The sequence below is a fragment of the Hippoglossus stenolepis genome, chromosome 13 (assembly GCF_022539355.2).
Source record: "Hippoglossus stenolepis isolate QCI-W04-F060 chromosome 13, HSTE1.2, whole genome shotgun sequence".
NCBI lineage: Eukaryota > Metazoa > Chordata > Actinopteri > Pleuronectiformes > Pleuronectidae > Hippoglossus > Hippoglossus stenolepis.
The window spans coordinates 24,146,921-24,162,508 of record NC_061495.1 but is presented as its reverse complement, the minus strand read 5'-3'; the positions used below and the strand labels follow the sequence as shown (position 1 = coordinate 24,162,508).

General features: G+C 40.3%; 1 protein-coding gene across 4 annotated transcripts in view; it reads left to right on the top strand.

The window, feature by feature from the left end:
• The window catches only part of ccdc93 (coiled-coil domain containing 93), a 39,534-nt gene that overhangs the window by 5,318 nt on the left and 18,628 nt on the right, over positions 1-15,588 (top strand). For all 4 annotated transcript variants that reach the window (XM_035174053.2, XM_035174055.2, XM_035174051.2 and 1 more), the window contains exons 4-6: positions 11,207-11,318; positions 12,898-12,996; positions 14,606-14,662. In XM_035174053.2, coding sequence (XP_035029944.1) covers positions 11,207-11,318; positions 12,898-12,996; positions 14,606-14,662 — 268 coding nt within the window. The remainder of the gene's footprint in view (positions 1-11,206; positions 11,319-12,897; positions 12,997-14,605; positions 14,663-15,588) is intronic.

Genomic DNA, 15,588 nt, shown 5'->3' with positions numbered 1-15,588 from the left:
ACCACCTCTTTCCAAGATCTTGTTTACTAACCTCTCAACTAGGGATGGGCATTCGATTAAAATGTCTTAATCGATCGTCGGGAGAATTAACGATCGATTTTCGATTAATCATTAATATTTTTATATTAAAATTCACTATTTATAGGCTATATTAAAATGCAGTGAAAATAGAAAAAACACAGCGTGTTTCCTCATTGAGATCTTTATTACAAGATGAACAACTCTTGTGGCAGTTAAACGGGATCCGTTCAATGGTTACACTTGAAAATATGCGCTGCTGTACTCTTAAGCAGCGGAGCCGACAGCTAGAAGCTCCCGTCGTGACAGAATGTGATATGCCGGTTCCAATAAGTTTATCAGTTGTCGAAAACCTTCGCCCTCAACAATACTTAAGGGTAGCATATCCATCTCGATGAACTTGCAGATCCGTTGGGTAATTTTCTCTGCTCGTTGTGCATCACAGCTCCTCCGTGCTAACACCGAGTTGATGCTAGGTTGAGACCGAGAGCAGGATGCACCGCCACGAACCAGGGTCGGATGTGCGTTGTTCAAGTGGTACATCATTTGAGTCGTGGCCGAGTTGTACTTATACACAGCTTCGCAGTGTTGGCAGTGAACTAAGTCATTTTTTAAATCAAAATGGTCCCACGCTACACTTCGCCGTGAACTCTTCATGTTTACTTTTGAAATACACGGAAACTCGCAGGTAACTGAGTAGGGCTGTGGCGTTTTTTTCCGTGTGGTAAAATGTTTAATTGCTGCCACATAGCGAAATCCATTGCATTCCTTCAAGACTCACACTACGCAACAGAACATGCATTAGTTTTATCGATGAAAAAATAATGTCATCGACGAAATTCTTAATGATCAATTAATCGATCGTCGATTAATTATGCCCATCCCTACTCTCAACCAAGCCCAGTTGATCTGTTTGTAGCACTTGGATATACCATGACCTGGATGACTGATCATCTCTCCAGACATAAAGAGGTACACATTCCAAAGGGCATAACTGTATACTGAAACCATCAGGAGTCACAAAACCTGAAATGTCTGAAGCTCGGGGGGTCAAAGGAACCTACCAATATTAATATATTAAAGGGGACATAGCATGCCCATTTTACCACAAGTTGATATGGTTCCTTGGGGTCTTAATGAAATGTCTGTAACATACTTTGGTCAAAATACCACAAGGATCATTTAAAACAGCACCCTTTTTACCCTGTATAAAACAGCCCTCCACAGAGTGACCTGTTTTGAGTGCCTGTTCCTTTAAATGCTAATGAGCCAGCCATATACAGTCTATGGGGCTGACCAGCGCGGAGAAATGCACGTCCCGTGTGAACAGCCAGGCGGCTGCGCGCTTGAGAACGGCGCTGCGCTGCCTCGCAGCGGCGCGTCCGGTGTAAACCCGGCGTAATGAGTGGGGACGGGGGGGACGTGTGTGGGGTGGGCCAAGGCCATGTAGGGAGACTTCCAGTGCCTTGTTACGACACAAAACCCAGGAAGCTCAATCGAGTCACTCAAGCATGACGTTTCTGACTTAGAGGAACCATAACAAAACGCGCAAGTGTTTTTTCCCCAGAGTTTTTGGGTTGGTAGACATGCCAGATACCCACATTAACCTGTAGAAGCACTAACAAAGTGGAATTTGCATGCTATGTCCCCTTTAAGCTTGCTGACGTATTTTGCAGGGCCGATTTCATCAATGCATTTATCAATGAGAGGTAATGGATGTGCATCCGGGAAAGTCAGGGCATTTACCTTGCGAAAGTCCATACAAAATCTTTGGCTTCCATCAGACTTGTATCCAGGAAATGTGGGCTCCAACTTGGCACCAAATATCCATTCTGCAAAAGATACTCAACCTCTTTCTTTATGACTTCTCTCTACGCTGGACTAACCGGATAGGCATGCTGCTTGATTGGCATAGGGTTTGTCAGGACAATGTCATGAGATATAGCAGAAGTCTTTGAGGTAATGTCACTAAACAGACTTGAGAAATCAATGTTCCTGAATGTTATCATGCTGGTTATGTGAGAGGTAGTGGGGGCAAATTAGACAGCACTTCACTATTACTTAGTCTTGCCACCTGTGGTGTAGCATCACGCATCACCAATCCATCCTCACCATCAGGAAAGCTGAAGAAGGAAGATGGCCACCATAGGCGAGACAGCAGCCTCATCGTATGATGTAGATGGCCCATTTTTAGCCTCTCGGGAGTGATACAGCTTCATCATATTGAAATGACGTACTCTGGTCTGTCGCCTGTGTTTAAATACCGTAGAATGTGTCACTGAGCTTTTTCTCTTCAACATAAGTGCCAGAAAGTTAAAGGGCCCATTTTGTGTAAAATACATTTTCTGGGATTTTACTATCTGTAATTACTTAAAGGGGGTCAGTAGTTACCCTCAAAGTATGAAAACAGTCATTCCGTGGACTTTTTCACTCAGTCCATTCGAAGAAATATGTTATTGAAACGTTGCGTTCCGTACTTCCTCTCCGTATGATGTCATCATGGAATCGCACTGTTCTCTCAGCCCCACCCAGCCGGTACCAGTCCAGCCTCCGAACCCACCACCCACCGGTGATAGGCCTGGTCGCGTGTCACCCAAAGTGCAGTCAGCCAATCAGAGGAGGGGCTCAAGAGGCAGGCGAAAACAGCCTGTTCTGTCTGCAGCTCCAGAGAGAGGCAGAAGGGAGGACATGGAAATACACATTGCAGCAGTTTTTTCAACTTTAAACCACTGATATATCATCTTAGCGGTACCAATACCTCAAATTACATCCGAGAAAGGTGTAAAATATGGGCCCTTTAAGTAGAGAGAGTGGAACCAGGTATAGGTAAAAGAATAATGACTTTGTCACCTGTTTGAAACAAGCGAGCATCTGCTTTTTTGTCATAGTGTTGTTTCATCTTGACTTGGGAGGAGGTCAGGGTATCTAGCCAAATAGCAGGCCAGCTGGAGGGGCTCTTTGAGCTTGGTAACATACTCCGGGATACTTTTGACCTTCTCTTCTGGTATGAACAGATGCTCCTTAAGGATCTTTAACAGACATCTAATCTCATGTCCAAACGCAAGCACAGCTGGACTAAGACCTTGGGACCCCTGTACAGCTTCACAGGAAGCAAACAGATCATCATCATCCCAATCCCTTCGAGAGTCAAGGCAATGCTTGCATAATATAGATTTCGTAGTCCGGTGAAATCTTTCTAGTGCCCCCTGGCTTTGAGGATGGTATAGACTAGATGTTTACACGGTTAATGCTTCAAGATTTCAATGACTGGGCAAACACATTAGACTTGAAATTGGTGCCTTGATCAGTTATAACCACCTTTGGCAGACCAAACAGGTTTGACCAAATCTAACCCTAACCCAAAACGTCTGGTACGGGCCTTCGGTAGGCACATTGCACAAGTATCGACCAAATGCAGTGAGTCCAGGTACAGAACTTATTTGTGTGCGTCTCAAATTCCGGGGGATAATTTTAGCAAAGGACCGGATGTGCTGTAGGCTCATGGTCATAGCGAGCCAACAAGTCCCACCAGCCCTTTATAAACCTCTGTCCCTAGAGTGAAAGTGTTCTCCACAGCGGAGACATTGTAAGTGCCAGCAGGCCCACCATTTCTGCAAACAGTGTGGACAAGTTCATTTTTTTGAATAAAAAAAAAATATATACATATATTTAATAATGATAATCATACAATCCAATAATGGTGCAGTTTAAGTACAGTAAATTTTTTACACTGAGGGACTTTCGTATCTAACTCAGATGCGCCAGACAGAGAGGCACCAACTTCAACTCTTTTGTGTATTTCATTACTGGAAAGACGTAAGGAAACAATGTGATTTAGGAATGCATGCTTCAGGCTTAACTATCCAATAGGAAGAAAACACCTACATGTAACTTAGAGAGTGACAGCAATTCTAGCCATTCATGGATGTGCTGTTGGAATGGGTGATGCAAGTAGAGGAAGATACAGTATATGGGGATGCTTTGGGAGACATCTTCAGACTTGGGGGGCGACATATGCTAATGTTAATCTGTTAGCGTTTATATATTGTTTCACCCTCTGGTCTCCTTGATGCATCAAGTCTCCATTAGGGGTGTGCGATATATATCATCTACGATAATATCTCAATTGTTTTAACGATGTGCAAGCTCACGTTATCGATAATGATGATCCATGCGCCACGCATTCACACTCTGCATGTCAATATATTTCGCCGCTTTAGATGATAAATGAAAGACATTCAGATCATTGATGGGTTTTTCCATCAGTGAGTCATTGTCGGAAGGAGAGAATATGAAGAGAATAGAGAGAAAACAGAGAATTTGAAGACAGAGATTTGACGGAGCGACGCGGCTCTGTCAAATCTTGCTCCGACGCTGACGTCTCTGACTCGCTACAGTTTAAAAGTTGATTTGGTTGTCGCCACAATATCAACACTGATCATCACATAATGATAGATTCTTTTATTAATAACTGAAATCTTTCGTCAGAGCAGTGCATCCATCAGCTGCTCGCTCGCTCTTGTCCTCTCTCTCTCTCTCTCACACACACACGCGCGCGATATTTCCTAATATCGCACACCCCTAGTGTGAAGTAGCCAGCTGATTTCTTTCTTATCTTTAATGGAGCGACAGTATTTAAAGCAGACAACAGGGTGTTATTGATAAGTAATTCACATACTGAAACATTTTCCATGTTTAACCCTCTTGTTATCACTTAGTCCAGGGTGTTGCCATGGTTATTGGTGGCTTCCTATTCATGTTGTGTCAGCTCAATGCTCTCAAATGTATAAGCTCTGTACCTTTAGGATCATTCTTGTTATTACATTAATATTTATGATATATAATAAGTGTCCAATCAGAATTAGCTTTATCATATCTGGTGAAACCAAGTGATATCAGCTCTAAGAGTTCCTGCAGAAGTAACGGTAATTACTTTGGTGGCCCATATTTTGTGATAATTAATACTGATAATTTTGCTTTGAGCTCAACAGCAAGATATTCAAATTATGTAAATTCACCCAAGTCAATGTCATTGCATACAAACTTTGTCGTGGAATAGATCACTGCGAGCCATCGTCCTCTTGTTGTAAACCTGTAAGGCAGCAGCTCTTCATAACTCTGAAACTAATAAAATCAACATGTGCAAAGGCAATGTGCAGCTTACTTCTAGTTTACATCTACCAACAACTACATAACTCTTATTACAACACTACATATCACAACAATGTTAAAAGGATACTTTGCCAATGTCCAATCAGTGTTGATGGTAAATGTAGTCAATTGGTGCAATAAATTCCTCTGTGTGTCATATCGACTTAGAAAGATAAGTTCTGCTGCAAAATCTGTTCTTCCCCCATCAGTGATGGCACAATGATGATGTTGATGTTAAAAAAACTAGAGGGTATTTCAGCTTGGATATCTAGTCTCATTCTCTGGGTAGCCAGAGGGCAGCTATGAGTATTTTTTTACGCCTAACAGTATTGACTAACAAAGTAATTACTACATAAGCTAGTGTGGTAATATACAGGCGTGGGTCCCAGAGGCTTGCGTGCCAGAGGCTTGCGTGCAACGCATCTTGGTACATGTAAAGCACTGCCTGCATAGCTTTGTGAGCGGAAGAACTTTTGTTTTCCTTCTTTCTTGATCAATATAGCTGCACTAGGGAATGTAATGCTTCAACGGACAACATTTACCATCAATACTGACATCTATGTAAAAATGGCAATGTTTCAATTCGTAATGTAAAATTACAAGTACAAAGGCAGTGTGTATTTTGTGCAGGGTGGCTGGAAGCCTAGGGTACAGCAGCAATTTGAACATCTACAGTTGAACAGTAGTCAACACAAACAATGAAACATATTCATGTTGTGGAAGATTCTCTTAAAGGTGAGACTCCAGAGTCCTCTATTCTTTTTCAGAGTTTGAGTTCTACATATATACCATCAAATCATTGCTGACAGTCTTCAGTCCAGTTAACACTTTACAGTCAGCCACACTAATAGATTATAAAAAATCAGCGTTTATTAATCGTAATCGAGGTAAAAGTTTGTAATCATTGTGATATTGATCAGAAGTCATATCGCCCAGCCCCAGTGAAGGGTATCGGTCCAAGTACAGAACCTTGTGGAACTCCATGACTAACTTTTGTGAGCATGGATGGTAAATGGTCTGTATTTATCGAGGAGTCATTGTTAACATAACCAAATTGTAAACTCTCAGATAACTATGACTTTAAAACCAGCCTGTTGTTCTTTTAATCCCTACATGTTGTTCCAGTGTAACAGAATCTTAAGATCTATGGTGTCAAATGCAGCACTAAGATCCAGGAGGACGAGTATTTACACAAGTCCATTGTCTGAGACCCTGAAAAGGTCATTGGTAACTTTTCAAAGTGATGTTGCTCTGCTGTGATGGATTCTAAATTCTGATAGTCTTCAAACAAAACAATCCTGTGCTAATAATCACAAAACTGGGTAGTAACAACTATTTCAAGGATTATAGAAATTAAGCGAAGCTTTGATATGGGTTACATGGTTGGATAAAGTTGATGGTTTAAATGAAGAGACTATAGTGAAATCAGCTCAGAATGATCTTTTCAAGAAAAGTTGTCTAAATATTAATCTGATCCTACAGTTATGCTATTCTTGGGAAGGAGGTGATCAGTTTCTTCTCTGACGGTAATTTTATTAGTGAAAAAGCTGATGAAATAATTATTGCTAAGAGTTAAAAGAATAGGTAGTTCAGTAGACTTATCACTCTGTTAGCCTGGCTTTAGTGCTGGAGAGGAACCTGGGCTTCTTATTTTCTTACAGTTATGATGAATAATAGGAGGCAGAGTCCTGCACAGGTCCAGTTTTGCAAACCTGCACCCACCCGCATCCACAAAACTCAGTACCAGAAGTGACCCATTACACCTAGTTACCTCTAACTCAAATCCAGACACGCCTAGACTCATTAATATAAGACCCGTGACTCATCCGTGATGAAACACAGAGGCTCAACAGTCATTCACTTCAAAGCGCTTTATTTTTACTTGCGACATTTACATATGTAGAAACACAAGAATTTCAAATTATAATTAACAGCAGCTAATGTGGCAGAAAATCAATAAACAACTTTGTTTCTATTCACTATTCTCATGCTGAAGTGTCATTGCTCTTGAGACTGAGGTTGCTGTGCAGAAATACAATATCGTCAATAGTGTGCCATTAGAACATGTAATGCAAAATTGCCTCTTTGTCAGAATCAAACACCAACTATGTGACTCACTGCGCTCGTCCCGACATTTAATTATCCTTGAGCCTGAGGTTGCTGTGCAAAAACAGAATACTGTCAACAGTTCCTGGTTTAAGATGGGTTCTGCGTTCTTGAATCACAAATCCAGCCATGAAAAAGTATTTTTTGCTGGCTGCGCTCAAAGCCGGGATGACCAGCACATTCCATGCGATCACTGCCAGGTTAGGAAACATTGTAGAGTGCTCCTTCCACCAACATAAAACATCGAAAGGATACTCCTTGGGTGTTTTGAATTCCATGTAGAATGCCACCTCATCCGTTGGCAGCAAACTTTCATTGCTAAGAGTCCTCCACGTCGGCTAAGTCATCACCTGTTGATAGGGGACGGGGTCTTTTCTCCGGTGGTACGCTAGGGCCTGTGGTACATTGCAGGGGGCTTCCACGTTTCAATTTGATTTCTTGAGAATAGTCAAAACGAAATGTAAGATCAGTGCTAATTTAAGAGGAAAGTCAGATTTAAAAAAAAAAAAAAAAGAGTATCAAACGAGAGGAGGGCTAAAACATTAAGGGTTAGGTTTTAGAGCAGAAAGCGCAAACTCACATTTTGTACACTGCAGGAAATAAAATAATAGCCCAATTTATGGCAATTTTAATTCGTCATTCCAAATGACTCATTTGGCTGTTAAATACGTTGCGAGACTGACAAATGTTATTATTAGGCTATATTATATAGTCATAATGTAATAATACCTTCAACAAGATGTCTTGTGACGTCACCCTGGTCTGGAAGCATCTTCAGGCATTTCAGTGTGGAATGCGAAAACATTGTGAGCTTATGGAGGAGATGCAGCTCAAACTTCTCAGTCAGAATTTTCTGGGGGTTTTCTTTCAGCGATGACAGTGTCAAGCTGTCAGTGGATGATGGTAGCAGGTGATGCCTAATGCGCTCCAACCACACAGCAGTGATGTGAATGTTCGGGTTTTGGATGCCTCTAAGGCCTTGGTAGCAAACCCTAAATCGTAATAGAAATGTTACAATGTCACCCAAAGTCTCTGCGCTCAGGCTGGTCAGGTGATTTTCTTCACCTCGTCCTCCAGAAGAGCATGAATGTCCTCATATTGGCTGCTGATAGAGTCCAGCATCGTATGTAGCAAGTTCCAGCGTGTCTCCATGGTTTTGGTGGTTTGAGAGTTGAGTTTTTGAAAAAGTGTCTGTCAATGGGCGTAGCACCTGTGCTCCTGCAGCTGTCGAGGTGTTTCCTCAGCGATGAAGTGCCTAGCTTTCGGCTATCCAAAGCTAATACTTTTTGGCATCAGATACAAGCAGCAAAGCCACTGACGACGACGTTCTCAGAGTCTTTGATAGTACCAAATTTGTCCCAAACGTCCGACTTGGCTCTCGACGATGTGTTGTCCACAATTCGGTGTTTTGTCTTTGTCATCCATTCTGATCTACTAGCTAGCAGCAAGCCTACACCGCTGTTGCATCAGTGACGTCAAAATACAGTGTGTGTGGGTCAAGCTGTGTTGCAGGCTTTCACAATAAAACATTTTTCCATTGGCTTATTAGACTTTTCATCACCGATATCAATTTAAAAAATAACAGCAACCGCATTCTTTTGTTGTCATCCGCTATCCGCCTGCATTTAGTTCACTTTCAGCCGTACCCGTGAATTTACATAAATATATTTTTTTGCCGTTACACATCGTTATTGCGGGTTACCCGGCAACCGGGTGCAGGACTCTAATTGGATGTTTTATAGGGCTTTCTTGTACGTTATTAGACTGTCTTTCCAAGGTAGTCTACATCATCGAAACCAGTGGTTCCCAAATGGTGTGATGTGAGGCAGATCCAGGTGTGCCGTGGGATTTTGAGAGAAATGTGCAATATTATTTTTGCAATACTACTACAGGGCTCCAGACCATTTAAATCTGTGAAGTGCAACTTTCCTTTGTCACACCGGTGCATCAAACATTTAGCTGGTGTGTCTCTGTATTTGATCTCATCTCCTTTGCGTAGTTTACACTCTCACACACAGGCCCCGGACTTGCCACATCCCCACTCACTCACCTACATATGGGAACTGTCAAGAAAAGGTATATTACTGCAGTGCCAAATTCTGGGTGCGCCTAAATTGTGTGCTGGTCTACCTAAATGAAAAAGTTAGGCGTACCAGTGTAACCAATGTTTAAAGTAAGTCTGGAGCCCTGATACATTTTTTTTTTTTTTTAATTATTATACCTTGGGCAGAAAAAGTTTGAAAAACACTGATCTAGACTGGTGGAGTGCCACTTCCTTTCCAACTTCTGCGATGTCTGTTTTAAAGCATGTGTTTGTGAATCATACCATTGAGCTAATCTCCTCTGATTTATTAGCTTCTTTTCAGAGGGGCGACGGTGTCAAGGGTCGTACACAACGAGGCTGCTGTACTATTAACAAAGTAATCAACTGAGTAAATCGCCTACCAAAGGAATTCTTTCCTTAAAGGTTCAGTGTGTAGAGTTCAGGGACATCTAGTGGTGCAATTGCATGTTGCAGCTGAATACCCCTCACCTCACCCTCCTCTTCCAAACATGAAAGAGAACCTGTGGTAGCCTTCAGTTGTCATTAAAAACTCAAAATGTGTTTAATTTGTCCAGTCTGGGCTACTATAAAAATACATGGCGGCCTCCGTAGAGAGGACCCACTCCTGATGTAAATATAAAGTATTTAAATATGAAGGGCCCATTCTAGGGTAAAGAAAATAACAATTCATACAATTTTTAAATGAAACACACTAGTGAAAACATCACTAGGATTATTTTATATTCAATTTGCAAATAGATCCCTTTCACCTAAATCTTACACACTGGACCTTTTTTAAAAATTCATTATAAACTTAAGTTATCCTATAGACACTATCGTATAGTCAGTCTCCAAATTCAGTGTTGATAATACCTTACTAGGTAAAGTGCCTTGAGATAATGCCTATTATGTTTTGGCGCTGTACAAATTAAATGTAATTCAAAAATGGTCAGACAGAAGGGGGTTTTGGGGAAATATATACCATATCGTATGTCAGAACAAGATCAAGAGTGTCATTGAAACAGTGACTGGGTTCATTTACATGTTGAATAAAACCAATTTATAATTTATATTTAAGTCTATTAGTGAATTAAATGCAGAGCTAAGGTTGTCATTAGCAACATCTACATGGATATTGAAATAACCTACTATGAAAACTTTATCTGTGCTAAACACTAACTCTTGGCTGAGGGGGTATAAGGAGGAATATGAGTTTTAATGTGGGTGGGGGGCGTTGCTTCATTTAAACTCACATATTCATCTTTTTGCTGCCAGGTTTCAGTTAAACAGACTAAATCAAATTGAATCAATGACTAGTAGAGATTTAGATCTGAGTGGCCTAATATTTAATAGACAACATTTTATTGTTCAATTGTTTGGTTCTGTGATCATAGTTGTATCATTTTGTCATCTCTGTGCAGCACTTTGTCTATCACACATCAATCTTGCACTAGAGGCACAGCTGTCTGGGGCAATTTGGGGTTCAGTATCTTGCCCAACAACATTTTGGCATGCTCTACCTCCTGAGCCGCAGCTGCCCCATTATCCTGAAGGTGAAGTGCAATGGATGGAACATTGTGAATTGGAGTGTGCTTTCGGGCCTGGACAGCTCAACGTCATTGAGGGGAAAATGAATTCCCATCTTCATCAGGATAACATCAGGGTGTCTGTCCAAATGCTAAGATTCAGTAGAAGCTGGTGATATAGCAGGACAATGACCCTGACCAGTGAAGAAAATCTTTGAATTATATTGTAAAATATAATTTTCTCTGTTATAAGATTGAGCACATTGTTTGTCCATACTAATTTAGGCGAAGATCATGTTATATTTTATCACCAGTTTTGCAGCCACTGTTGATCCATTCAGCGTTATCTGTCTCCTTGCAGAGCCCTGACAGAGAAAATAGTTTCTGTTTTGCCGAAGATGAAGTGTCCTCATCACCTTGAACCCCATCAAATTCAAGGATTGGATTTTATCCACATTTTTCCTGTGATACAAGTAAGAGAGTTCATGACAAACTTTCAGTTAACATTCAACATAAAATGAGTCCATTTGCATTGTGTAATTAAAAATGATAATAATGATATTGTATTTAGCCAATTTCTTTTTCCTTCCATGCAACAGCAAGTGGTCGGAGGCATTAAGTTTGCTGGTTCTCAATATATATGTACAGTGAAGGAAATAAGTATTTGATCCCTTGCCGATTTTGTAAGTTTGCCCACTGACAAAGAAATGAACGGTCTATAATTGTAATGGTAGGTTTATTTTAACAGTGAGAGACAGAATTTCAAATAAAAAATGATCATCAGTCACCCTCGGTCTGGGGCTCCACGCAAGATCTCGCCTCGTGGGGTATCGATGATCATGAGAAAGGTGAGGGAATTAGCCCAGAACTACACGGGAGGAACTTGTTAATGATCTCAAGACAGCTGGGACCACAGTCACCAAGAAAACCATTGGTAACACACTACGCCGTAATGGATTAAAATCCTGTAGCGCCCGCAAGGTTCCCCTGCTCAAGAAGGCACATGTACAGGCCCGATGTGATTTTCTGGATTTTGTTTTTAATATTCTGTCTCTCACTGTTAAAATGAACCTACCACTACAATTATAGACTGTTCATTTCTTTGTCAGTGGGCAAACTTACAAAATCGGCAAGGGATCAAATACTTATTTCCTTCACTGTACATACAGTTTGTCCATTCCATTCTTTTGAACACGATATCTCGAGAAAGCCTGAAGGGAATTTCTTCTATTTTGATACAAACAATCTGTTGGACTAAACGATGAACTGATTTTGGTGGTCAAAGGTCAAGGTCACAGTGACCTTGCAAAACCCTATTTTGACTTGTGAACATGTCACCTTAAGAACGCCTTGACAAAATCCTTTTTAATTTGGCACAATGTTCACTAAGACTCAAAGATTAACTTATTGGATTTGGAAAATTAAAGGTCACAGGACTCACAAAACGTGTTTTTGGCCTCTTGATCGTGATAGCTCATGACAATCTTTTCACTTTCTACTCTACTTTGCTCCTTCTTAGTTTGTTACTATACACACATGTTGCTTTTTCTATACAGACAAGTGCATCAAATGGTCCTTTTGTTTATCTTTCAAAATAACTTTTTTATATACTTTCTTTGAATATTAAATACTTAATTTATAGAACTGAATCATCTGCACCAGTGCAGAAACCAACCTTTCAGAAATATGCAGACTGCATTTCTTCACCTTGTAAATATTAAATTAGTAAAGTTTAAATATAGCTTTTTTTCACATCTGTTTATTTGTATGCCAAAATTGAATGAAATTTACATTGGCTGATAAGAAGTGTCTTTTTAGTTGGATCTTTAATTTCAGTGTCTTGCCCAAGGACACTTCTGCACAATTAATGGGGGGCACTGGGGAGACTTAAATATCAGCTAAAGAATTCACACACAACTTTTGCCAGAAAATCCAATCCAAGCAACAGGACCAGTTGGTGGATGGTTGAGTGTTTGTATATATTTGTACTGTACCGAGTGGCTCCTTGTTTAGACTTGTATCTGATCAGCTGTGTGTTGTGTCTCCTGCAAGTGGCTGGTGAAACGAGCCATAGAAACAAGGGAAGAGATGGGTGACTATGTGAGAGCTTACTCCATTTCTCAATTCCAGAAGATCCACAGCCTCCCAGAGGTGAGAGTACCAGTATGCCACAGAGCCAGAAGAATAGGCTCAGTGACACTACTTTATAACCATGTGTTTCTGCAATCCCATCATATTAAAAAAAGTGAGGCATCGTAGCACTTCAGGAATAGGTTTTACTTCATGTCACTGTCCATGAATTCTCCAAACTGAACAAAAAAATAATTTAAGCTTGTAAACTATATGTTTTTGAAGTGTGATCGTCAGTATTTGGAACAATAAACTCTTAAAAAAACAAGGTGTGAGATGAACCAATCTACAACACTGTTATTGCAATGTGTCAGTGACACAGGCTGTTCAATTAACAAGAAAAGAAAATCAAGTATGTGACCAGACAGTGTATTGGCAGACACAATATAACAATAATAAAAGAGATGGTGGCCAAATAAACTTTATATTATTGCACAGATACTGAAATTACATCAAATAGTAATTACAGCTGAACATTATAATGACAAGAGCAGAAAATTGGGCCTCGAATGGATGATAGATGGATAGATGGATGGATAGATCATCTATCGATTTTCATTGGATTTCATTGCAAAAACTACTGAACCGATTTAATTGAAGTGGAAAGGTAGGGTTTGGATCCAGGAACTTTTTTTTCACTTCCGTTTTACATTGCGATATTGGATGTTAGCCTTGGCGGAGGTATACACTCTCCAAAAGAAGCAACAAAGGCAACAGCACAACAGCTGTGTCTCAATTTGGGGGCTGCATCCTCCGGAAGCTGCATTTGTAGACCAATTACTTTACCGTGGCGTTACTAAGCTGTCCAAATATCAGCGCTCCTCCAAATGTGGCCTTCCACCCCAGAGCAACAGAGGCTCCACTGGGTTGATCCTTTACAGCCAAAAATTATCCCATGATACACTGCACTTCAGTGTCAAACTGTTTTTCAAAGAGGTAATGGTGGAAAAAAGCGAGGCGAAAACTTCAATTTGGTTTGTCCGAATTGGGCTATACAGCCATTGGAGGATGCAGCCAACGTTGGCTGCATAGACAGGGTCCTTCAAAGGATGTGACTCAATTGAGACACAGCTACTGTCTCATATGCATACTTTTCTATGCCTGATGTACATGATGTATAATTCTGTTGTACTATGGCCTGTGCCATACACTTTGGAATGTGCATCTTTTCCTTTGTCTTGCTTTTAGCATACTTTTTTCTATTTTTAACTTAGTCGTTCCACCTTTTGTATTGTTGTGTGCTTGAATTCTGAAAAAGAAATTAAGAGGTTTAATCCCCAAAAAAGAGAGCCCTAAATCCAAACATTGAAAAACTAAGTCAAAGTGATAAAGTATTTAGTTTACATTATTTAAAAAACAAATAAAAAAATTATTGGTCAAAATTATTACCAATGTCGGGCATGATGTTTGGTAAGCCAAAAATGTGTCAGATATACCAGCACAAAATAACAATATGGGACTAAAAATATCAATACAGTACCAACATATTCATTTAGCAGTACTTTGCAGGTATGTGGTAATAATCCTCCACCATGGTTTATTTAAGAGACCAAAGGATAATTAAGCATAAACTGCATTTAACTGTCCTCTAAATACGTGCTGATGTTCAAAGGTAACCTTTGTATTGTAGGATGAAGAGTTTCTCCAGCAGAAAGACAAGGCTGTGAAAACAGTTCTGGATGTACTGGTGAGTTGCTACAACTTTCGGCATTGCAGTGGCTTCAGAAAGTATTCAGACCCATGCAGTCTTGGCATACTTCATTGTTTTATTGATTACATTTTAATGGATAAACTGATATATAATCAAGATGTCTAAAGGATGGGGTGATTTTTCCATGCACATCCCACTGGAAGGAGACCCCAGTGTACAGACTTAACCTATTCAGACCTGCTAGTGGACAGCTCCGAGAACACATGTGAAGGCACCCAAGAAGCATTAGGGATGCGTTTGAGATCTGAAGACTCATTCAAACAAAGAATGTGGCCACATGCGTCGCAGACCACATTCAGACATGGTCTGTGACGCATGTGGCCACATTCTTTGTCAGACATAGATTTTGTTTACATATTATCATTATTTTTTTTACTATCTCAAACAAGTGAAATCTTATTTAGTAGAGCTGCACATTATGCATGTGTGCAGCTCTATTTAGTGAATGCTCATACCAGCATACACAAACACATTGGCATTTACACATCTGTTTAGTCATGTTTGGTCTATGAACACAAATTATGTAAATAATTATTTGCACATGGAGCGGGGAAGTGAAATCAAATGACAAATGGTCACTGGAGAGTGGAGACACATTGTAATGAACAGCACCTCCTATTTGGATCGAGATCCTCCGGAGAGAGATGTCTGGACTCCCTAGTCCAACATGTTGCTATCAAGACCTGACCCTGGATAAGCAGCAGAAAATGGATTGATGGATATAAAATGTACATTTTGCCCATCAGTGTACACTAAATAGCATACAATGAAATCATGAGAACAAATAAAGTGAAAACATGTTTTAACAAATCTTTTTTTTCTGTCACACAATTGTGATGTGATTTGAATCTAGGACTCCTAGATTTGGCCATGCAGCCAAATTGAGTGACTGTACAAGAAGA